The following is a 26557-nucleotide window of genomic DNA, read 5'->3' as shown; positions in this document are numbered from 1 at the left end:
GACAGAGAGCGCTATCTTCATTTTTCCTGCTGTCACATGCGATCTGGTTTTGTTAGTTTAGCCTTTAATGCTGTGAGTTACCAATGGTCTTTACTTCAAGCGAAGGACAGATCAGTGGTGGGAAGCAGCCGTAACACACAATTCATTGTTCTATAAGCCTAAAGTGATTATGAAGTGTGTGAGTTCTGTGTATGTTTGTGTGTGAGCAACCATTATAATGCTTCAATCTGAAAAAAATTGGGTTTCACTTTAATTTGATGGTCCCTTTACCACATTCTATTGACTATAAGTAATGTTACACCTACATACTAACTCTCATTAGACTGGTAGGGTTAAGGTCAGAATAAGTTGAAATGTAGTTACTTATAGATAGTAACTTATAGTTACTCCATACTTATGTTTGTTGGGGGACCAACACAATAAAGAGTTCAGATATTAAACAGACAGTCTATTAATACTCTAATGAGAGTTAGTTAACAGATAGGACCAACGTTACTTATAGTCAACAGGATATTCAAAAGGGACCATCATCAACATAAAATAAAGTGTTACCAGAAATTGTAAAAAAAAAAAAAAAAAAAGTTTTATAATTTCTATCATCGTTTAAACACCCTCACGTTCTTCCTGGCCCATTTGATTTTCTTCTTCTTTTCTTCTGTGAAACACAAAAAGAAAATTTTTCATAACACCAAAATACAATTCACTGCAGTTTACATGTGAAAAAACACTAGTTGCAGTAAAATACAAAAACATGTTATACATTTTTAAACAAATAATGAATGCAGGGGCAGAATATAGATTAATAAATACTTTTTTTTGCACTGTTCCTTGCACAATACTATGTTATGACCTCAAAACACATTTAACATAGTGCATGATTTGTAAACTAATACATTTGGATGTTTGCATCACATAATCAACTCCATATAAATTATTTGGCATTGTACTTACAGTACTCATAGTGCTCATGTACGAGTCCCATGAAACATGACTCACAACATTTGATTAAAGAGCTCAAAAACCCTTAGAAACAAGCTAAAATGGAATGTTTGCTACAGCAAATGCATTTTTTTTTCATGTTTGCTTTTGTTAACACTATCAATTAGGTTTAGTGTAGGGTGTGGTGTAGGTGCTACGTAATTTTCAAATGTGATAGAGCATTAATCTTTTTGTGCCACTTACCAGACATTTCATTTTGAAAGTTGCGACGAAGTTGCAAGAAGCACCATATTATTATTTTGAAGACATTTTTTTTTTTCTTTAAAACTTTTTACAATGAGCTAGTTTGTCTTTTCTATACAACATAAGTTCCCAGGGACTGTCAAGCTCCAAAAACAACAACAAATCACCATAAACATATCATAAAAGTGATTTAAATGACTCATGCACTATATTCTAAATCTCTTAAATCCATACAATAGCTTTGTGTGAGGAACAGACGTAAATACATAGATAGCTGAAAATCTTGTTTGCTCTTAACTTTTAATTCTCATTCATGCTTGCACATATTCAAACCTAGCACAAGATGTGTTGCACCAGGTTTGATGTCGATAATGCCAGATTAGTGCTCACATGACGTCCTACTAATGTGAAGTTTGAATTTTTGGAAGCAAATCTAAAGCAAATGTAAAGGGTAAAGGTAAAGTGTAATTTTTGTGGTGCCAAACAAACAATCTCAAATAAAGAAATGTTTGATGAATTTGCCATTGGTCCGAAGGAAACAATTAGTCCTGCACCAGACTCATGCCATTGGTTCATTCAAATGTTTATATGTTATGTCTTGAAAGCATTATAGAGTCAAGGTGTCTACACACTTCTGGAACACTATGGGTCAGTATAAAGATTGCAAATAAAAGTTTTTTTGAAGTGACTTTGAAACTGCAAGCCTTTCTTTGGTGTAGATATAAACTTTGCTTTTTATTTCCAAGATATGTGAGTCATCTCTGGAAAGCTGAAAAAACTTTAATGATCTGCAAACTTGTCATTTTAGTAACAGTATGAAAAGGCATCTGATCATCATAAATCCCACACACATGAGAGTGTTAGTTTGTGTGTATCCACTCCTCTGTTGTGTGGCTTTCCAGTTTATGATCTTATTGCTTAGTGGTTGCACGTGTTGCATGTTTCATGAGGCTTTATGTTCTCATTAAGTGTTCATATTAAGATCTCTGACTTTCGATTCAGAGACTTCGTTGTCTTGGCAAAGCTGTGTTTGAGACATTGTTGGGATCTCTTCTAAAACTCCACAGTGAGATTTCTGAACAAGTCTGAGAAATGGCAGACCTCTGTAAAAGTCTCAATTTGCTGTCCATTAAAGTGCCTGTACACTAGAGAAAGCTCTGAGGGAGCATTTGACAAAGAGAAGAATGTGCAGGATCATTTTTTTGGGCTGTTGAAAGAGAGGATCAGTTTCAATACTGTGAATTTAATTTCCAAAAGCACAAAATATTCCATTGGTCTACGAGGTCATAAATCGGTTACTTTTGTAAATCCTTGAGTTTTTCTTGGACCTTGCAAATCATCCCTTATAATCTATAAATTCACACTATGATCCGAGGGTTTTGTTTTTAAATCAGATTTTAAATCAGGATCCAACACATTGCCAACAGACCTTTCTCACAATAACCGGAAATAAGTAATCGTTGTGGAAGCAGAGTTCCTGTCAAGCGTCAACACATCAGAAAAACAGAAAATGGATCAGAGAATCTACACATCTTCGCTAAAGGATTTGGCAAATATTACATTTGCCGACGTTATACAACTCGTGGAGGAAAACTCCGTCACCAAAAATAAAATAAAAAAATAAACAAAGGGTACACATTTTTACAAATCGAATGTATCGTCCTGTGGAATCATTCATTCACAGACAGCATACGAAGATGTTCAACTGATAAAGATCTTCATTGCTGGCAAAAATATGATGCATTTGCAGATCTGCTTTCATTAGACTGTACTGTTGCTCCACGGCCACTTCATCCAATGCTCTTGATGTTCTTAAATCTTCCTGTTACGACTCCAAGTCGAGTGTGAATTGAAAGCGCTTCAGACGATTCAGTGCGTGCATGAAACTGAACAGATCATTCAAACTGATTCGCGAACCGACTTAGACATCTCTGCCAACTTGTTTGATGAAGCTTTTGAACAGAATCGACTCAAAAGAGTGATTCATTTGTGAATTGAGCATCGCTCATGCCCATAAAAAAATATACAGCGCGCTTGGAATAAACTACGCATTTAAAGTCCCCGTGATGTCAAAATTAAGTATGTGTTCTGAGTTTGTCATATCACAGAAAAATGTGTTATTAGCCACCCAGCCAAATTTGAATGATAAAAAAGCCGGCAAGTACATAAAATAAGCTATCAAAATCTTGATAAAATGAGCAGTAGTCTCTGCTCTCAAACGCTGGGGGCGTGTCCGCTGGCTGCGCTGAAAACACGCCCACTCGCGGTAAAGCTGCCTTTGCCACACTCAACTGTCCCCCGCTACAGCTGGAATGGATGCTTATTAGGTTAATTATAATAATTATAACATAAGCACACAAACCTACACTCATTGGTGGGAACGCACTGCCGATGATGGCACCAGTTGTCGGCGCGACGGGAGGATGAAGGCCGATGCGGGAATTAGTCGGTTTGGCCCCATTCACCAGTAACAGCGGATTATCAGTGAATCACAGTTGTCTGCGACGAAAGTTTATAAAACTATCCCGTGTCAAATGATCACTACAGAGGCGGGTTTTGGTGGTGATCCTCAGCTCTCCATCAAGGTGGCTCTTCACAAAATTAATCCACCTCTTCTTGATGTAATTTTATGGAAAATTTAATTTTAGGAAATTTAAATAAGGACACCGATCTGTTTTGTACATGATCGCATCCAGGTAGTAGCTAGCCTACGCATTTCCGTGACGAAGACATAGCTAACTAGCAAACTGTATGCTGTAGTAACTAATAATAGTACTGACAGTAACTCGCGATTGAGCGGCAAACTGATGCGAATTTGCTCTATTTATATTGTTAGGGGAGCGGCCAGCCTCAGTGGCTCTAGTGCGTCATCAAGTAGGGGCGTGTCCAGGAGCTCAGGGGCTCCAGTGCGTCATCGAGCCCTGTTTTAGACCTGCCCAAAAAATCCGGAAAATAGCAATGGTGAAAAACTGTTTTACAGTCTAACACCACAATTCAGTACTTCACAGTTCACAGTCTTTGTAATATGTTTTAGCAATACATTTCTAACATTTATAATGTGTTTAGAATTTTTTTTTAATTGCCTTTACAGGGACTTTAACAACATGTATTGCATCAAAAATAAAGTAATGAGAGGAACGTCGCCCAACGTAACGAAGTAAAAGTACAGTTTTTTCATTAGAAATGTACTCGAGTTAAAGTAAAAGTAACTTTTAAGTAACACATTTAAATCTACTCTGAAAAGTACAATTTCTCCAAAAAAATACTCAAGTAAATGTTACAGTTAACGAAGTAAACCCACCTCTGCAAATCCTTAGCGTGTCCACTTAGACATAATGTATGTATATTATAGAGGATATATACTATCTTACTTTAATGTTTAAACATATAAACATTATAGTCTGCTTTTAATGAAGCATTATGGTATCAATTTGTTCTGTCTATGGTTGTCCAAGTGAACGTCTTGTGTGTAGCGACAATAATGTTAAGTGCTCCCCTTTTTAATCGTAAAGTTTGGTCCTTCATCCCGCCGGATAGCCTGAATCCATTTCCATAGATATCCATATTTGGCCTTTATTATACACATGGACTACAACAGTCCAGGACGCTGCAATGAATCTTGCTCGTTGCTTGCGCCATTTGTTTACCTATTGCCATGACTGGGGAGGAAGAAGATTTCCACGACCATTCTGTATTTCCGGTCACAAATACGCAATTTGTGAGAAAGGTCTATACTGAAAGCATATACAAAATCAAAAATATAATTAAAACCAAGCACAAATATGTGGTTGATTATTGGTGTCTAAATGTGTCTTGCACAAATCATGTGTATCTTCATTGCAACTGCACCTGTATTTAATACTGTGTATGAATTTCCAACTCACAAGAAAACGTTACTATTTTGCGTAATGGTGATTTTGTATGAAATCGTATGATGTGATTTGTACAGAAACATGATTTTTGGGAGAAAAAAAAGCAAGCATGAGGGTCCACCCGTAAACATATTCGTCAGTGGGGCGTAAGCAGATCGTATGAACATTTGTGAACGAGATCGTACAAATTAATGCAAACTAAACATCAATTTCAAAACATAAAATAGAGCCATGAGAGTGTGTTGTTTATTTTACATTGTGTAATTTTCTTCATGGTTTTTGAGAATAATGGCATGTCACGCAATCTATCCAGGTTGTGATCTGCTGATTTAGCTTGGCTTTCCACCAAGTGACAGATGGAAATTGTATAGTTCCATTAGATGCACAACCTTCAACGTCAACGGGTTAATGGGTTGTCCAATATATGTTTCTGAGGTAATTCACTCTTATATATGGTGTTATGAAAACCATCTGTCTAATTGTATGTGAGCCTCAGGCCTCATTCTGCACCACAAGCCAGTGATCACACTGCCTCAGTGTTTTGTGGATATTACATAACCATCTCTACTGACTGTCTCTCTCTGTCTCTGTGCTAGTAGTGTTTCAGGCTACCTTCTCGTTTTTTCACGGCTGGTATCTCTCTTTCTCCTCTTCATTCTGTCTTTTGTCCCTGTTAGTGCCAAATTATTTTTTGTTCTGTCTGTCTTTCTCCCTCTTTGTCTTTCTCTCATCCTCATTATCGTGGTTAAGTCCATACCCCCCAACCCCAGAAATAAAAATTCTGCCATCATTTACTCACCCTGATGTTATTCCGAACCAGTATTTTTTATTTTATTTATTTATTTATTTATTTGATAGGGACAATGCTCATTGATCAACAAACAAGTTACTTGTTGTAAACAAGCCAGAGTTAGCTACAAGTGCTAGTTTCCATCTGTACCTAGCCAGGTCTTAACAGGCATCCTAAAATACAAGAGTCAATAAAAAAACACTATACAGTTAATAAATACAGTAGCAATATATGACTTTCTTTCTTCTGTGAAACTCTAAAAGTTGAATGGAGACTGAGGCTATTGAGCAGCATGTAACAAAGTTATCATAACATTGATAATGAAATATGGTCAAAGTCTTCTGAAATCATACAATAGCTTTGTGCGAGGAACTGATTGAAAAAGTGTTATTCACTCCAAATCTTTCTCTCTGCCATAGTTTCAAATAACATTGATTATTTATTTGTTTGTTTATTTATTTTAATTGTGGCTTAGTTCCATTATGGAATTTGTTTGTTTGTTTGTTTGTTTGTTTGTTTGTTTGGTGAATGATTTCCTTTCTGGAGTCCCCGAGAAGCACATATTTATTTGTTTGTTTGTTTGTTTGTTCCAGTCCCGGAGAAGCATTTTACTTTCTACAACTTGTAGAGTAATTCTGATTAGTGCAATAACATGTCAAAACATATGAAGAGTTCAGATGCAAAAACCTCCAAGACAGTCTAACCTGTTTTCCTTTTAAATTAGCATTTTTTATCAGGCCCCTATATGGTTCAGTCATTACACTTTAATGGCAATGAAAGGGTTATTATTCAGTTATTAAAATGCCTTATTTTTTTTACAATGTCACTTTAGTCCATTCATTGGTATTTAACAAATGCAATGTCTTTTTCTGCAAAACCAGCTAAGTCCATGTGTGCTTTTTTTGCAAAAAAGCTAAGTCCCCCTCTTTGGACAACAAGACAGTAAACAGTTGCAAAATCACTAAAGATGCAACTGGAAACATTGAAAACTATTATTATCTCATTTTTGACGGTTAAGCAGCTTTTGCATTTGAACTTTTCATGTGTTGTTTTGGCTCAGTGTTGTCCTCTACGGCTCGGTGCTGTGCACACTGGTGGCACGCTCTGTTTTGATTGGCTCAAGTTTCAGCTGCTGTCCACTGTGCTGGAATGACTCAGCAAGGTTGACCCTTAACCCCCGAGGGTCATCGTCCATTACCACATGAAACATAAATGTCAGCAGCCCTCCTGCTAAAAGCATTTGTCTTCTGGTGGGTCATCGGTCACAGCCCACCTGCTTTTACCAGGTCTCCCTCACATACACACTCAGATAAATGCATCTGAGACATTGAATGCTTTCCAGCGGCTTTGAACTACTGCAGACACGTTTAAAGTGCTGCGGATTGGTGTTGGTAGAACACTCACAGACTGAAAAAAGTAGTTTTTTTTTAAATGTTATGTAAATGTTACGCCACAGTTATATACCTTCACTTATACCAAAGTCCTATTCAGTGATATCCAAGAACAGATACATTTAATATCAACCATCAGGCTAATATTTTCAGCTTTGGTAATGGATTAAAGTCATCTGCAGAGCTGTAAACTGATTGGTTTATCTTAACGAATGGCCCAAGAGGATGCTGTTACAGGCAGAATTGCCCAGAATTGCGACTAATGATGCCTTAGAGTGTAGTGGTAATTGACCCATCAATCCAACAAACACTCTTTCCCTAGAGCATGACTACAGTGCATTCACTGTCCATTCATCTGCCTAATGTGTTCTGTCAATACTCATACTATACTACCAAAGGATTGATTTGATTGTTGGAATGTTTTGCATTCTGCTAAATTCTAGATGTGTTAATAAATTCTAGATGGGTTTCTGCAAATACTGCTCTAGAAGTTCTCTTACGAGAGTATCTCTCGTACTGCGTAATATCTTACGCTATGGGGAAAACCTCTTTTCCACGAGATATTGAAGCCAAAAATTATCCTTTAATTTTGATTAATGTAAAACGCTGTGCGGCAGCGTGCAGACATAGGCAAGACGGCTCGCGCGCCTATTGGCTGCCCTGCGGCAACAGCAGCAAGCCTATCGAGAGAGGCCCTGCGTGACGTGACATCCAATGGGGGTGCTTCGCGCCCATTTCGTCGCGTCCCGCCAGAATAGGCGTGGCCTTGGCCTATAAATACGCTCGACAGGCTGATACAAACTGATTTTCAACTCTTCAGCGACGCACTACTGCATCGCTGGATCCGGAGTGAGAAGCCGCGCCGTCTGATTGTAAGCCTTCTGCGGGACGAGCCTTCGAGCCTGAAGTCGCTGGCCTACACCTCGCCGCCTTCAGCCGCCGTACCTGCTACGCTTTCCGGCGTTCATATCCTTTTCACTGCTGAGTGTGTGTTCGCCGCTGCGACTCACACTCTATCTCTGTTTTGTATCTGTTCTAAAAGAGCAAGCGTCTTTTTGAAGACGCTTCGTTCCTGTGGAACTATTGCCATGGTGACTCTGAGGACTTGCCTGGCATTTTCTCTCCGAGTCTGCACTCCCGCCCGCTGTAGTGCCGCGCCGCAAAGCGCCGTATTCAGCGGGTCCTCGAGCCTTCTCCAGCCCGTGAAAGCTCGCCGGTTCGCCCGCCAGCTTCACCAGCTTCAATCGAGTCGCTCACTGACGGACAACGGCCGCCGCGCGCCGCCGCTTCCGCCATTAGTGACGACAAGATAGCTGCATCGGTAGAGGAGGCCAGCTATTGCCATGGTGAGTGAGACTCCCGCCCGCTGTAGTGCCGCGCCGCAAAGCGCCGTACTCAGCGGGTCCCCGATCCTTCTCCAGCCGTGAAAGCTCGCCGGTTCGCCCGCCAGCTTCACCAGCTTCAATCGAGTCGCTCACTGACGGACAACGGCCGCCGCGCGCCGCCGCTTCCGCCATTAATGACGACGAGATAGCTGCATCTGTAGAGGAGGCCAGCTGCTATATCCCCGCGTCGGACAGTGAGGATTGGGCGAGCTCTGTGGATCTCCCCCTTCTGCCCGCGAGTCGTCAGGGAAACGGGCCAGCATTAAACCGCGGCTAGCTTTTCTTTACGTTATAAGAAAGCTACCCCGCCCCCCGTGGGCATGCGTCATCGGCGAAATGAGGATAGAGTGTATTTTTAGTCCCGCCGAGGCCGGACCAATCTCCATTTCTCAAACATTTCTCAGTTCCTCTTAGTTTGAGCGGCTGAAAATGTCAATATTGCAGCAATGAGCCTGTTGTATAACACGTACGCATGCAAACAAACGCCAACACACACAAAACTGTGATGACGCTCTATTATATGCTCGAGCTATTTTAAGCTTTTGTCGTTTCCCCCTGTGGTTCAGTGGCGAAACCTACAGTCATCGCACGGGAGACCCGTGTTCGATCCCACCTCTCGCAGCAGATAAAATTTAGTCTCGCCGCGGCCAGACTTGCACTGATGCTTTTCGCTCGTTCAGTTCAAAGAAAATGTGACTGTTCCAGTGTATTTTGCAGTAAACAAGCCGGTACCATGGCCCGCTTGCCTGCACACAAATGCTGTTTCCACGGCGACCCAGAAAAATCACATAAGCAATGTATTGTCTGGTATTCCGGCCACAGCCGATGGTGTTTTGAGTGTAATAAAAATGCCCACAGCCCAGTGTTCATTTCTACACACAAACACAGCCCGCCACAGTGCAGGGCTCGCACATATGAAATCGACTCATGTCAATTGTGCATTAAATGTAGTGAATGTGCCCACAACCCAGTGCCCACAAACACTACACACTGCATGTGCCACGTTTTCTGTAAAACGAAACCAACACACATACAGTCAGCTAAGACCCACGGTGTTTAAGTCTCGCCGCGGCCAGACTCCACCGAAACCTCTCGCTCGTTCAGTTCCAAACAATGTGACTGTTCCAGTGTATTTCGCAGTAAACAAGCCGGTACCACAGCCCGCTTGCCTGCACATTAACGCCATTTTTACGGCGACCCAGATAAATCCAATAAAGAGTGTATTTTCTGGTGTCCCGGCCATAGCCGATGGTGTTATGAGTGTTGTAAGAATGCCCACGTCACAGTGCCCATTCCCACACACAGACACAGCCCGCCACAGTTCAGGGCTAGCACACATAAAATCGACTCATGTCAATTGTGCAAACGTAGTGAATGTGCCCACGACACAGTGCCCACAAGCACTACACAGTGCGTGTCCCACGGTTTCTGTAAAAACGAAACCAACACATATTCAGTCAGCTCAAGCCGCTGGTGTTTTCAGTGCAGTAAATGTGCCCGCTGTCCCGCGCCCACATTCACTCTCAGACACGCTGAACCCTACGGGGTTTGTCCCGCTCGTTCTCTCTCCACAATTTGTCATAGAGAAAGCGAGTGCGAACAGGCTGCCCGCCGTGATCGGCGCTCCCCCCGCCTCGCACACTTTAAACACAGTGTTCATGTCTCAGCACACCGAAGCTCTGCAGCCGCCGCTGTGCCGCGGCCATAGCCCGGATATCATTCTGCCTCTAGCTATCCACGCGAATGCATGGGCAATGCTTCCCGGGGTATCAGAATGGGTGTTGAACACTATAAAGAGAGGCTATTCGCTACAGTTCGCTCGACGTACCCGCCGTTGCACGGCGCGTGTCGAAACCACGGTGGACAATGAAGTATCTCATCTACTTCGAACCGAAATAGCGAAACTACTGAGCAAAGGGGCCATAGAACCTTTATCTCAGGCTCAGAGCAAAGGGGGTGTATACAGCAGATATTTTCTGGTACCGAAAAAAGACGGGGGTCTCAGACCCATTCTAGATCTGCGACAATTGAACAAAGCGCTTCTGAAACGCAAGTTCAAAATGCTGACAACCAGCAAAATCCTCGCGCACGTGCGCCAGGGAGACTGGTTCATGTCAATAGATCTGAAAGACGCCTATTTCCAAATACAGATTGCGTCACGTCACAGGCGATTCTTGAGATTCGCCTTCGAGGGCCAGGCATATCAATACACAGTCCTACCGTTCGGCCTGTCTCCAGCACCCAGTATATTCACGAAGTGCATGGACGCGGCTCTCGCACCCCTGAGACTTCAGGGCATGCGAATTTTGAACTACTTGGACGACTGGTTGATTCTAGCTCGATCACGATCAGAGCTCATAGAACACAAGACCGCATTACTCGAGCATCTCGAGAATTTGGGTCTCACAGTCAATTGGGCGAAGAGTTCGCTGTCTCCCAGCCAGAAAATCTCCTTTCTGGGAACAGTGATGGACTTGCTGTCTATGACAGCACGTCTGTCGCCGGAGCGAGGACTGAACATTCAGCGCGCCGTGAAATCCTTCCGCCGCGGCTCTATAGTCCAGCTCAAACGGTTTCAGAAAATGCTGGGCCTCATGGCCTCAGCATCTTCAGTACTTCAGCTGGGCCTGCTTCGCATGCGCCCACTGCAGTTATGGCTGAAAGCACGAGTTCAAAAAAGCACGGGCTTGGGCCGCTGGTCTGTTTCGCCTCAGGGTCGACAGGAAATGCGTCTCGGCTCTGAAACCTTGAAAAAAGCCGACTGGTACCAGTCAGGCGTGAGTCTGGGGACTCCCTCGAGTGTGATGGTGGTGTCCACGGACGCCTCCACCTCGGGGTGGGGAGCGCTGCTCGAGGGCAGACCGTTCTTTGGCCAGTGGTCAGAACGGGAGAAGCTCCTACGCATAAACTGTCTAGAAATGCTGGCAGTAGACAACGCGCTAAGGCGTTTTTGTCCCCAGATAAAAGGCCGCCACGTCTTAGTCCGGTCGGACAACATGTCAGTGGTGGCGTACATAAATCACCAGGGCGGCGTCAGGTCCCGAAGCCTTTACAGGCTGACGAAACGCTTCCCTGGGCTGGGCTCAGCACAACCTGCTTTCACTGAAAGCAGCGCATGTGCCTGGTCACCTGAATCTGGGACCAGACAGACTGTCCAGAAACAATGTCCCAGCAGGGGAATGGTCGCTGCACCCGCAGACGATCCAACTGCTGTGGGAGACATTCGGCAGAGCGCAGGTGGACCTGTTCGCGTCCCAGGAAAACGCTCACTGTCCGAACTTTTTCTCCAAGAGCAGGGACGCGCTGGCCCACGTATGGCCCCGACGCCCCCTCTATGCTTTTCCCCCCGTCTCACTCCTGCCTCAAGTGCTGGAACGAATCAGGGAAAATGGATGCCCAGTGCTGCTTGTGGCTCCGCTATGGACGAACCAAACCTGGTTCCCAGTCGTGCAGCTGGCCAGCACTGCCCCGTGGCCGATACCGGTGAGGAGAGACCTCCTCTCTCAGGCAAAGGGCTCGATTTGGCATCCTCGCCCGGAATTATGGTCCCTACATGTGTGGGCCATCAACGGGTACCCGCTAACCTCCCGGAGGGAGTGTTAAACACGATCACGCAGGCTAGGGCCCCGTCTACTAGACGGCTCTACTCCTCGAAATGGTCAGTGTTCTCTACCTGGTGTCAAGCTCAGGGCTTTTCACCCGTAGACTGCGGGGTTACGGAAGTGCTCTCCTTCCTTCAGGAGCTGCTGGATAAGGGTAGAACCCCGTCCACGCTCAAAGTATACGTGGCGGCCATAGCGGCGTTTGCAAAACCGACGTCTGGCCAATCACTGGGGAAGAACGACCTCGTCGTGCGATTCCTCAGGGGAGCTCGGAGGCTGAATCCTTCCAGACCTCCCTCAGTCCCTATGTGGGACCTTTCTACGGTTCTGGAAGCCCTGAAAGGTGCCCCATTCGAGCCAATCCATTTGTCAGACATGAAGCACCTGTCTTTCAAAACGGTATTTCTTGTGGCTCTTGCTTCAATGAAGCGCGTGGGGGACTTGCAAGCGCTTTCAGTAAGCGCGTCCTGTATTGAGTTTGGGCCTAATGACTCAAAAGTCATACTCAAACCAAGGCACGGGTACGTGCCAAAATCCCTCAACACACCGTTCAGGGCCCAGGTTATTTCCCTGTGCGCCCTCCCGGTGAACAATGAGGAAGCGGATGCTAATCTCCTTTGCCCCGTCAGGCCGCTGAGGGCTTATGTGTCCCGCTCGTCTGTCTTCAGGCAGACCGAGCAGCTCTTTGTTTTGTTTGGCGGACGCTCCAAGGGACTGGCCGCATCAAAACAGAGCCTATCCAGATGGATAGTCGATGCCATAGCGCTGGCTTGCACTTCTAAGGGCCTGCAGTGTCCTTTGGGTGTCAGAGCGCACTCCACGAGAGGCGTGGCCTCTTCGTGGGCGTGGTCTAGTGGGATTTCCTTGCATGATATCTGTATGGCGGCGGGCTGGGCCTCGCCGTCTACATTTATAAGGTTCTATAACCTAGAAGTTCCCGCCTTACAGGCCAAGCTGCTGTCTGTCTAGAATTCAGTACTATCTGTCCCGCTGCGCCGGCGCAGAATGCTGAGTTTTGATTGAGTATCGCTCACTGATCGATGGAACAGCTCCATGGGTGTTGAATAGCCCGTATTTTTGCCCAGTTCAGGCTGAACGCGTTCACCCTGTCTGCGGGATATACTGTTGACATAACTAGCTCCTATGGGATGCTATTTCGTGGGGAATGATGCTGGTAGCCTCTCTTCTCCGACTCTCTGTGAGTCTACGGTGATTATGCACTATATGAGCCCCGGGCTACTGCCCTTGGGACTTTGGTGTCGGATCCCAGTACGCACGGCGTCTTACATTGTGTTCCCCATAGCGTAAGATATTACGCAGTACGAGAGATACTCTCGTAAGAGAACGTACTCGGTTACTAACGTAACCTCGGTTCTCTCTAGAGAGGGAACGAGTACTGCGTATCTTGCCGTGCATACAACAGCGCTGGTTCGCTTCAGCGTTGAAAACCAGTTTGTATCAGCCTGTCGAGCGTATTTATAGGCCAAGGCCACGCCTATTCTGGCGTGACGCGACGAAATGGGCGCGAAGCACCCCCATTGGATGTCACGTCACGCAGGGCCTCTCTCGATAGGCTTGCTGCTGTTGCCGCAGGGCAGCCAATAGGCGCGCGAGCCGTCTTGCCTATGTCTGCACGCTGCCGCACAGCGTTTTACATTAATCAAAATTAAAGGATAATTTTTGGCTTCAATATCTCGTGGAAAAGAGGTTTTCCCCATAGCGTAAGATATTACGCAGTACTCGTTCCCTCTCTAGAGAGAACCGAGGTTACGTTAGTAACCGAGTACGTTTTCTGTTCTAAAGTTTTCTGTAATAAATACATGGACAGTTAAACTGGTTGAGAACATATTTTTGGACTTCCAGTACTTGTAGTTGTAGATAATTTGGGGGCTTTCATCCACGTCTTGCTCTCTTTCATTTCTGTGTTCATTCTAAAAAGTAAATTGATTTGGTTTTTGAGAAAAGTTGATGTACAATGCAATGCAAAAGTGTCCAGACTGTGTAATTCAGGGATTTGACTTTAAAATCAAACTCTGGACTTCAATGCAGGTGCGCTACTGTTTTAACAGCATAAAGTTTGACCAGTTATATAAAAAAAAAGTGTTGCTCTTTGTACTCTAAGTGCTGTTTTTCTTCTTTTGTGTGATGCTGTAACTGATGCTGATGAGTTTAGCGCAGCGGGCAAAGTTGATTGTGAAAGGGTCCTTACAGTACACAAACCTTTACAGTGTTTAGACATCAGTGACAGAATGATTCCTTTCAAAACATCTTATGGATGCAAACAAGCCAGTAAACATATTTGAAGTTTATTTAAATCTGGTCTAAAAGATTTTTATAAGTGAACTCCTCAATTAAGGGGTCACATGAAAGTTAACTTCTTTTATTGCTTTCTTCAATCAAAAAGCCACTGAGAAAAACTTAAAATGGATTATAGCTATCGTCCTTGGAAATTACATTTAATCAGGGGTTGGAATCACCAGAGGCCCCACGATACGATATTAATTCTTAAGCCACAGTTACTGTGATTTTAAACATTTCGCACCATGACAATAAAAAAACCCTCATATCTTCTTATCTTGTTCGTACGCATCATTAAATGTCCATTAATTGCTTCTGTTGCTTTCTCCAGCTCTTAATGAACTGTTTGTGTATGTATTTTCATTGGATGGTCTGCTTAATGTGGTGCTTTATGCAGGACTAATATTCAGGCAGTGTGCAGGGCAACCTCTGGTCATCATAGTCAGGACCTCACCCGGAACCCTGACACCATTAGTGTGGGCTGGTGATTTAGACTTAAACACACTCACATAAGTAGACAAATGTCAAATCTACATACATTGAGCACAGCTATCAGTATTTCAGAGAAATCTGCTGTTGTCAAATGCACACACAGACGCTTACATTTTATGCAAATGTTTTCTCATGACCATTGTCAAATAGGTAGATCAGAATGGTCATTATTGTGGAGGTTGTTTGTAGGTTATGGAGGCATGTGCCACACATGGTGAGCCTGGAATCATTGGTCTGATAGGGTCTGTCAGTGTGTGTTGTGTGTGTGATGGAGAGGTAATTGTTCAGCTCTTAGCTGGAGGGGTTGAGAGTCAGTTATGTCCGACACCTAAGGCAGCTGCCTTCCTGCCCAGTTAGTCAATGACTTCACAGACAGAGTGTTTGTATGAAGGCACCTCCTGAGGAAACAGCTTTCAGACCGGTTTTGAAGGCACCATAATGTCACATGATCTAATGATCTATCTACGATAAAATCCAAGTTGACTTTAGACATACGTAAACAAGTAAATCTTTATTGGCAACCAACAATGCCATCTGAGACTCATTGGAAATACGTGCTTGTGGCAAAATTACACGGTTTGCATAACTTTCAGAGTAAAATGTTCAGTTAGTGGTGCAAAAAACACGTTCAATTTTATCCACACCAGATGAACATGAATCTGGCAACGTTTTATTACGTTTGTTGTTGTTGTACGTATCACAGCAGTTCGGAAATGAAAGATCCAGTGTGTGGCGCTTAAATGTTAATGCTCTACAGTTGTTGAAAATAATGTACCACCTACACTAGACCCCACACTAAACCTAACCGATAAGGTTAACAAAAGCAAACGTGAGGTAAAAAAAAAAATTAAGTTTTTTTTTAAGCTCTTTTATCGCAAGTGCAGTGCTGTGCTGTGCAGGCAATTTATGTCAGACAAGCCAAGTCAAAATGTATTAGTCAAAATATATTAGTTTGAAAATCATGCACTACAAGTAGTTCTAGACCATATCATAGTATTATGCAAGGAACCAAGTGAAAAGAAGTCTTTATTAACCATAATTTGTGTGAGAAGAAATAAAAAGTTTTAATTGCAGCTAGAAAATGCATGGAACTTTATGTATAGGTTGGAGTTTTGTAAAAATGAAGGTAGAGGCATATTTTTCCATGTTGCACAATGGTTATTCGTTTAGAATTGTAAATTTAAAAAATGTGAAAATATTACCTTATGTCTACTAAGTAACTGCCAAACTACATGCACATGGGAAATCATTGACTACAATTAATTCAAATACTGCACCCCCCCCTCTCTCTCTCTTACTCTCTCTTTTCAGAGCGTCATATGTATTTATCTTGTTGTGGAGTTTGATGTGTCTCTTCATCTCTGTTTGTATAGTAGTTATGTGGCTAAGTTAAGGTTAATGGAAAGCTTTTTACAGAGCCAAAAACAGCATGCAAAAAACAAAGGTAAAGGAGAAATTCTGAGAGTCCAGATGAGATGAAATTGTTGCATGGAACAGGACCAGATGAGAGTTTCCAATAATAATCAGCACAATCATTGTACACATCAATGTGCAATCAAAACAGACCTTTTTACTTCATAACGTTTTTTAGTCTTATTGTAAATTATTAATCAGTCAACATTAATCCAAAAGAGATTGCTTTCATAATAATTTTTCATCAAAATTCATGGTTTGACAGTAAGGATGGCCTGCTGGCCTGAGGCCAATGTGACCATTTCGGACCAGTGCTGTGTTGCCTGTGTTTCAAATGTAAATGGAGCTGGGAATCTGATGGATCTGGAGAGATGTTGTATTGAGGAATGGTCTCTGATCTCTTGTCAGGTGTTTTCCAAACTCAACAGGCATTATAGGACAAAACTCAGAGTTGTTATCTTAGCAAAAGTAGGTTGCAAAAAGTATTTAATAAAAGGGTGCCAATAATTTTGGCCAACTTGTTTGGGATAAAAACATTTATTTCATAATGTGTTTACCCTCCACTTTTAATTGTTTTGCTCCAGTGAAAGTTAGATTTTTGCAACAAAGATTTAATGAAAGAGCAAAAGAATAAACAATGCAGATTTATTTCTACAGCCATCTTTGATCATATTTACCAGGGGTGCCAATAATTCTGACCACAACTGTATGTAGAAATCCGTTTTATAAATGTAATACAGCACTCACAGAGTCTTTAAAGGGGAAATGGACAGTGTGATGATGCAATGGTATTGTATAGTCGGTTAACTTTGGTAAATGACTGTAATCTGGGAACTTTCAACTTCTGCAAATGACTGTGATTGTCACTCCAAAACTTCAGACGAGCATGCAAGACCTAATGAAATCCTGGATTGTTTGACCTGCACCCTGCATCTTTACTTCATCTGCACTTTGTTCCAAAAAAATGTTGTATATGTTGCTTGCAAAAAAAAGAAAGGAAAGAAAAGGCTAAATCATCAGAATACTTAGATATTGTGAAATAGCTGCCAATAGAGAAACATGCGTTTGTTTTTTCAGGAGAAATATCTGAAATGCAGAAATCTCCATGTGAAACAATTGAGATATTAAAGAGATCTTATTTGTCACTCTTCCTTCCTATCCATTCACAGTGGTGATGGATGGATTGATGGCACTGACAGAGGAGTGTCAGGGAAGAGAAAGAACAGGCTGTAAACTAAAGAAATGTGTGTTTGTGAAGGTCTTTCCCTCTGGAGAGACGCCAGCAGTACAGCCAGCTCACTGAATCTAAACCACATGTTCACATTTGCTGGCATCGACACACACACATTGTGTTTTCATGTTTTATGGGGAGTTTCATTAGACATAATGATTTTTATACTGTACAAAACTGTTTATATTATCCCATAAACCTAGCCATCACAGAAAACTTTCTGCATTTTCAAAAAGCACCACTTATGATTTATACGCTGTTTTCCACATGGGGACCAAAAAATGTCACACACACACACACACACACACACACACACACACACACACACACACACACACACACACACACATGTTAGAGCACATGTTCAACTCCTGCTGTCCGCCCACACATAAAACCAGCAGCAAGTAAACACACGCAGTGTATAATTGACTGTGAGCTGATGTATTATTCTGACCTACATTATTCTCTCTCTCTATCTCTCTCTCTCTCTCTCTCTCTCTGTGTGTGTGTGTGTGTATGTGTGTGTGATGGATTTGATGGACTTGGCTTGTGCTGAATGCTGTATAATGCTTCAGCACAGTCAATTCACTCATTGTTTATCACACAAATGCGCTTCTGTCCGTCTCTCTCACACACCTGTAGAACTAAATATCATTTAATTGGGCAATTTTTGTACAGTTTCTACTTTTCCCATTGGAATGCCAAATATATTTTGTTTTAGCAAATAAGCCAAGTAGTAAATAAGGCTATGTAGCCAGTAAGCCAAGAGGTTTTGTTGCAGTGTTTTTACCACTAGGGGTATTATAACGCAAAAAGGACTAAAACCCCTTTTTAACCATTGTAAAATCACTATAAGAAAATGTATGTAGAAAATGTCTTGCATCTTACCCTGCACTGTTTGAGCATAAATGATACCTTGAATCATGAGTAGAGGTCTGCGATTAGTTTCTACACAATGGAATATCTTGTTGGTTAAGATAAACAACATTCCCAGAATGCATTGTTAAAGACTCCAAGATCCAAGATGGCGGATAAAGGGAAAATAATGTCAATTGTAAATAAACATAATAATAAATGAATTACTGAAATAGTCAGAGCCATTATAAAAGTATTTTTAATGCATTCATTATGCATTGTAATTCACCTTATAATGCATTGCATGGTCAGTTATAATAATTGTAACACTTATGGGTTACACTTTATTTTAAGGTGTCTTTGTTACACTGTAATAATACATTTAAGTACTGAGTAACATAACTACATGTACTTGCTATAGGATTAGGGTTTGGTTTAGGGTTAGTTATAGTAATATGATAATTTATAGTTATTACTATAGTAACTATGTACAATAAAGTGTTACCCACTTATGTTATGCATGCATTTAGAAGCTATAATGCATTAAACACATCACACCCAAACAATTAAAGATGAATCTGCATATATTATAATGCATTTGATCCATTATTATTTATACAAAGATATAATGCATTGTTATCCATAATGCTTTGTACACAGTGTTACCAAAATGTCTACAATTGTGAGATATCTCTTCCATGCTAGGCTGTGCTGTGTGTGTGGAGCTGTAAAGCATTTCAAATCAGTAACATATTAGATCCCATTTCAATGAGGATGCTGCCACAGAAGACTATGCAGTCAGTGAGGCAGATCACTAGGTTTTCTAGCAGAGTCTGTCTTTGCGTATGAGAAGAACTCGGCTCAGACAAAGCAACATGCTAGACTCACGCACACACTCAGACACAATGGACATTAGTCTCTCAGCTTGTGTCAGACTAGAGGGGATGGATGAATGAATGCTACAAGGGAGGAGGGATGAAAAATGGACCTTGTCCTGTTTTTCTTTTCCCCCAGCCCCCTTCCTCTCGCTCTTTTCCCGTACCTCTTCCTTTCCTAACTGCATCGCTTTTGTCTCCTTCTCCAAACATTTCTTTCTCATACATGCGCAAACATATTTGAACTCTGTCCCAAAACCTAGTGAGTTGTATTGCTGTGTGCTGTCTTCATTGGCACAATTGCTGCTTGAAATGAAAGCTCACTGATTTGAAATGCTGTGCACGTAGGCAGAAACCTCAGGTAAGTAGAAATAGTGCGTCACACAAAGCGCACGGAAGACTCGACTTACAATTGACCTCAGTAGAGTTTGGCTGTAGCATGTTGCTAAGCTAACTTAAATAAGCATAAAACACATTTGTGTATAACTTTAGTTGACAATTAGATTGAACTGTTTTAATCAATTTATTTTAATCTAATTATTTCTGTATTGAATAAAATGTAAAGTTTTAATGAACATTTCTTCTATGTGTCTGCCATTTGCTAAATGAGTTAGTCACAATGTATTATGGCATAGAAGGATGCATGTGAGGTTGCTATTGAATTTGCCTAAAAGAAGGTATTTTTGAACGCCACATACATTTTGGAAAAGCCTTTGAAACTGGAAGAATTTCATGTGAAGTATTTGAGCTCATATTGAGGTCTCTTTTGATTGAGTTTTGATTGCAGACATTGGTAAATTGACAAATTCTGTGCACAGTTTGAAACATTGTTGAGATATGTTTTGAAAATTAAGGCAACACATGAGATTACAGGGTTCTTTTTTTCAGTAGAAGCAGGAGACTCAAGAGAAAGTATCTATTTAGTCTTGTCTGAAAGAAACAATTGAGAATTTAAAAATATATATATTTTTTTATTTCTTTCCAAAGGGAAACTAATGCTTTCTCTTTTTCTTCCCCAGTAACAAACATGGGATCTGTAAGGATTGACCTCTCACAACACAAACACAATGAACCAGGTATGAATACAGTCACTCATATGCAGAAAATACTTTGTAACATTATACTTGTTGGCCTATACGTGATGTGCTGCAGGAGGTGACTTCTAAAACCTGGAAACGAGTAAGCATTTTTGAATCTGATTCTATCGTCCCAAAGTCAATGGGTTTTTCAGTATTGTACATTTACATAAAATCAAAAATAATACATTATTCACCCATAACACCCTTGGCAGCAATTAAAAGCAGTGATGTGTTAACATTGTAATATCGGTTGGAGTGAGGTGTAGGCCACCCCCTGGACAAGCTTTTTGGTCTTTAGCCACTCTAGAGTTGCTTTTGTTGTATGTTTCAAGTAATTTCATTGTCCTGGAGAAAGAAAGACCATTCTTTCACCAGGACCATTCTGTCTCTAGCTTGTGACAAATATATGCATCCCCTAAGCATCAGACTTCCTATGGTCTTTTGAACAGTCAGATTTATGAAATGTACTGTGCTGTCATTAGTTCCTTCCCCCTCATGACAATGCTTATGTTTTAGAGATTAGCTTGTGTTTTGACAATGCTTTTGTTTATTTGGTAACACCCACTATTCACAATCCAATTAATTCCCAAAGGATGCAATCAAGTCTCCACTTTTTTCCAACTGGATGTCCTGTTTCAAAAAGACTCCCTTTCACACTCTGCCTTCTTTTTTGTGAAGGCATTGTTTTTTTGTCAACAAAGTGTGCCGACAACAGCATATTTTTTGTTATTTATATGAGATCAGACCAGGTACAGTAATTTGATAAGACAATAAATTCTAATTATCTTCCAAGAACATGTATATGTTGCACAAGTTGTTAGCACTATTAGAAGACCAGGAGTAAAACATTACCGATAGAAATACAAAAACAAATTTACCTGTCAATTGAAAGACATTCTTGAACTGTTGTCTCCACTCTCCAGAGAGCGGGCACAGACAGTGAGTGATGCTGCGGAGCGAGCAGGAAAACACAGAGCGGATTAGTGGAATCGTTGGATCTTTAGCAGAACGATAACAGAACGTTTTTATGGGAATCCTCTGGGGGGTGAGGGAGGGGGGCGAGAGGCGCATCTCAGCTGATGAGGGCAGAGGGGCAGTGGTTCAAGCCACCGGGGCCACCCTGTGCACAGCCCTGCCCCGGGGAGTCGTTTCCGATGCAAATCTCACACACCAATGTCCATTTGGCTTGTTTTGTCACCACTCAAAGGTGATTGGGCTCTCAGGTGATATCCCCATTCGTCAGTCACTGACATAACAGCAAAAGGTGACTGAATAATAGGGAATTCAATGCAAATTCTATCCAAAAGTTTTTTTTTTTTTTTTTTATCACTTGAATGAATGATAGAGTGATCATATACTGTAGGGCAGCCAAAAGATGATAAAAATGGATGTTGTGTTAATTGCGTTAAATATTTTTAACGCTTCAAACTTAATAACTTTGCAAATCGCAAAATTCATGCATTAATTGTAACAGCCCTAATATTATTATATATCTATTATATAATCTGCAAGTACAGTTTCTCTAGTGTGCAAGATTTGAAGTACACTGCATGTGTACATTCAATAGAATTAAACGCACTTCTTTTCCCACAAGGTTTAGCTTTCAAAAACTCTAGTTTCCTAATGTTTTGCCCTTGTCTCTGAAAGTAGGATAGGGTATCTGCCACCAGGAGTGGTGGTGGTCTCTAAAGATGAGAGATGGGGATAGTGTACACTCATGTTAGCAGAAATCTTTTGATATGCTACTCCATACATTTCAAACACTCTAAGCCAAATCCTTAGAACAGCCCTGGTCACATCTATAGTTTTATAGCACTAATTTTTACTACGGAAAGTTTTAAACATACTGAAAGCATTGGGCCATGAAGACGAGCCCTTAGTGAATACTCATATGTGTCTCTGCTGTGCTGTAACAGAATATCTAACCACTGTATTACTTATACTATTTCTGCAGTATGTATACTGTTCTCAGTTTTCTAGTTTTGCTGTATGCATACAATTCCAAAATGACCTAATACATATGGCAAAATGTGCAGTAGATCTGTACAACAGAGCACAACAGAGATTGTATACCACAATATGCTGGACTTTCTATTTCCAGTTTGATGAGTGAACTGGAATGCATAAGCAAAGTTTTGAGGGTTGTATTCTGTTACCAGTTACGATCCCATTGTACTCACATTAAAAAAAATAATCATGTTCCAGTGTGCTTACTGAGCATATGCTTACATTTTTTGAGAGATTCATGTTTGTGGGGTGTCTCTTATTTTTCCAAGTAGACAGACTTATTGAAAAATATATGATATCAGTCTATTACTAGTCCTTTATACACCCTTAACATTGTGCAATAATGAATCATACAGTTTTAGAATTCATTAATTTTGTTATATGATCCAGACAGTATTGTGAGTGTTGTGTGCCTCACTCAAATACAGTTGACCCATGCTGGGAGCTGTTGTACGCAATGCTGTGTGTATTTCCCAATGGACAAGCCGTGCTGTTTGATTACCCATGATACTGCATGTGTGTAGTAGAGTCGCGCTGTGTGTATTGTTTGATAAGCCATAATCATAAATCCTAAAAGCTAATGACTCGCCCACTCTGCACCCAATCAAAACACAGCCACATTACCCAGCGCTGGGCGCTATTGAGCTATCCATCATGAGTAATATCAGCGCCCTGTGTGTGTGATATAAAAAGAGGGAAAGATGATGTTTCCAGTTGGGCTTTCTATGGGTGTGTGACAGCGTGTGGGGGTTCGTTTTTTTGTAATGTGAGGTTGTGTATGTGCTCACGCAAAATATCCTTGTTATCCACGTTGCTCTTTCCCATACAATAAAAGTAAATAGTGACCGGGGGCTTGCAAACTCGACGACCAAAGACAAAATATACATGTAAGAATAATATAAAAATGGAAAAGGTACAGAAAATGTTCTGCCATGACATTATCTAATAAGATTACAGACAGTTAAACTTAAGGTGTTATTGTTATTGTGTAATTACACAAATGAGTAGGCTACTGAGAAATATTAAGTATGTGTACATGTACTATAAGGTTAAGGTTAGGGTTTGGGTTTGGTTTAGGTTTAGTTACTTGCAATTATGCATAATTGACTGTTATTACTGTAGTAAGTACATATAAGGTGTTACCATTTCCTTTAACCTTAAAACACAACACAATACAATGCATAATTCAAATTACAGGTAAAACACAAAAAACTCCTTCATATTAATAGTAAATTGCGTAGCGGTCTTTGAGGGTGTCTGACTTCCATTTAAAGGTACACTATGTAATTTTTTTTTTAATTTAACAAAATGTAAATAAGGAGTTAATACATCATCAATACTTCTTCCAAACATGTTGTCTTACCCTGAATCACTATGGTAGAACTATTATAAGTGTTTATATTTTAGGCCTAGTGGGATGGAAATCGCACAAAATTGTATACATACGTCACTCGCCCATGCGTGTCTCGTCATATCCGTAAAAAGAGAAAAGTTGCTCCGGCTACTTTGATGTGGGTATGGTGTGGGAGTGACATAGGTTAGTTGTCACAATGAGCGAGAAAGGTTGACATGGAGCACGCTAAATCTCGAACCTCTGGGGAATAACCCATTTTAAAAATAAATAAAAAAAACGTGACAGAGCTCGTAATTAAACAAGAATCAACATTGGCTTGGCTTTTTGGAGATGGAAAGAACTGAGGGTTTGTATTAGAGGACAAAAAGTTACATAATATAGATTTAAAGATTGCATTTAAAAAATTTGAGGCTTCAGTAAAAAGAGGTTCAACTTTAAAAAAATCATCTTTTAAAAAAAGGTTTTCTGATAAACACCTTTGAACAACCATTGGTCTGTGACGAATACATAGTAGGTAAGTGTGCTCTACGGCTCCGCCTTCCTCGACGTAGCAATCTTCTCCTGTTCATTTCTTCCATTCAGTCCGGCGAGTTCAGACGCGAAAACAAATTTTAATATACTGTTAAGCTGCTTTATGGTACAGTAGAATTTGAAGTTGCAATTCTAATTGAAGCCGACACTGACATTTTTTTTTTCATGTTTAATACGGTAAAGCTGCCTGCTTTAAAGCAATCTATTGTATAAAGTGTTGTATAAATAAACATGATTTGACTGGAGTGGCCAATTGCTGAGCTTTTGCTAACATGTACACATCAATATAATCAGATACTTTCTTAACTGCTGTTTTCTCACATCATTGTCATTTTTATGTTTTTGCTGTTGTTTTTATTGAAGCATGCAGCACATATTTGTATTCGTCTAAACGCCGCTCCCAGCAATGAGGGTGGCTTCGGGATGTTCACTAACAGCAGTGTTGGGAAAGTTCACTTTCTACATGAACTAGTTTAAAGTTCAGTTCACACATTTTAAAATGAACTAGTTCAGTTCATAGTTCATACTTAAAATTGTGAACTAGTTCATAGTTGTTGTTTTTTCCATATGTTGTTGCCAGCTATTATTTTTCAAAATGATTGCCACCGTGACGCACACATGTGGTGGTTGCCAGATTGGGTGTTTTCCCGCTACATATTAAGGCCTGTTTACGGTGTGTTTTAGCCGGGTTTTCGTCTGGAAGGCTCTATAGAAATCTGGCGCCTGATTGAACGAAATTAAACTGAGAGAGCGTGCCATTCACAGACACCAGAATGAACGAGTTCACAGTAACGTTCATCAGGCAGTAATACAGTATGTTCAGTTCACGTTCACCCAAAATATGAACGAGTTCATGAACTATCGTTAACCCTAACCCTTGAAAATTACTACTACAAATTTCTTTAAAAAGTTTCCCCCACTTCCCCGTTAAACTTGTATAATTTGCACAAATGTGCTATATACCAAGTCTTCTGAAGTTGTATGATAGCTTTCCTTGAGGCTGACACAAATTTATATAGTCATCCGCTGATAATCTTCCCCTCCGTAAAAGCTCTCAAATGGAATTTTCATATATGCATAATCAAACTTGGTACATCAAAGGATTAAAATTATGTTATCATATGTCTTGTAACCAACTGGTGCACACCAATTTTGACTATTCGGCAGTTTGAATGAGACTGCTATTTGTAAAAGAGCAGCATGAACATTCTGCTAAGCACCTTCTTTTGTGTTTCAGTAAAGAAAAATATATAAGTTTGGAATGACATGAAGACTAAATAATGACAGAATTTTCACTTTTGCGTGAACCAACCCTGATGTTTTTCTGTGCTCAGTACACTTCTGCAGTTCAAAAAGACATTAAATTGTATTTTTCCTTCTCAGGTGGGTGTGGCCTGTGTGCAGCAGTCTGTTTATCCTTTGACCAATCATCTGGCTCATCTGGGTTTGTGCGGGGGTGGGCGGGCTGGGCGGCGTAATGACAGACGCCAGTGCGTGTGAGTTAAGGGTAGCGGTGGCGATGGCAGTTGCGGTGTCATTAGCGTGCGCCCTCGAGGAGAGATTAGTCTGATTTATGGTGAGCGACGCTAATGGAACAGATACGGCTGCTCTCGCACCCTGCCATCCACGCTAATGAAAGTTTTGTGCAAATGTGAAAGAGAGCGCTGCAGAGCAGAGGCTTTCACCAGCACAGCATCACCTCTTTGTTTTAGTCTAATTCAGTCTTTATGTGAGTGACTTCAACTTGAATATATCAGTCTGTCATAAGTGCAGTGTCCTTTTTAATCTGTGTATTTCTTTTGTTTTGTCTTACATCATCATGTAATAATGCAATAGGGGATTTTACTATAGTTAAGGGGTATAAAGCAAAAAAAAAAAAAAAACCTCAATCATGATAAAATATCTGTAACTTTTTAACTGCCTTTATTTTTCCTCTTAGGTTAATTGGAAAAAATATTCTGCAAAACAATATTTCATTGCTTCAAGTTTCGCAAGTAAAATGTCCAGTGGCGCTAAAAGCATGTTCACTTTTATCTGAAATAGAGGAACGAGTCTGGCAAAATCTTTAATACGTTAGTAGTTGTAGGCTATTGCTGCAGTTCAGAAATTAAATGTCTGGTTTGTGGCGCTAAAATGTTAATGCTCTATCGCGTTTGAAAATAACTTACCATCTACATTAAACCCTACCATAAATCTAACT

At 41.0% G+C, this 26557-nt stretch overlaps 2 protein-coding genes across 3 annotated transcripts in view; both read left to right on the top strand.

Moving 5' to 3' along the window:
- vps35l (VPS35 endosomal protein sorting factor like) overlaps positions 1-26557 on the top strand; it is a 322653-nt gene that overhangs the window by 135457 nt on the left and 160639 nt on the right. The gene's annotated exons all lie outside the window — the stretch shown is intronic.
- Positions 1-26557, top strand: part of raraa (retinoic acid receptor, alpha a) — a 241090-nt gene that overhangs the window by 85721 nt on the left and 128812 nt on the right. For both annotated transcript variants that reach the window (XM_077205970.1, XM_077205972.1), the window contains exon 2: positions 20406-20462. Coding sequence is in view for 1 of the 2 variants with exons in the window: in XM_077205972.1 (XP_077062087.1) it covers positions 20414-20462 (49 nt within the window). In the remaining variant the exon portion in view is untranslated. The remainder of the gene's footprint in view (positions 1-20405; positions 20463-26557) is intronic.

This window comes from Siphateles boraxobius, unplaced genomic scaffold (assembly GCF_051911475.1).
Source record: "Siphateles boraxobius isolate OS27281-9 unplaced genomic scaffold, OSU_SipBor_1 55, whole genome shotgun sequence".
Lineage (NCBI taxonomy): Eukaryota > Metazoa > Chordata > Actinopteri > Cypriniformes > Leuciscidae > Siphateles > Siphateles boraxobius.
This window is presented reverse-complemented; position numbering and strand designations above follow the sequence as displayed.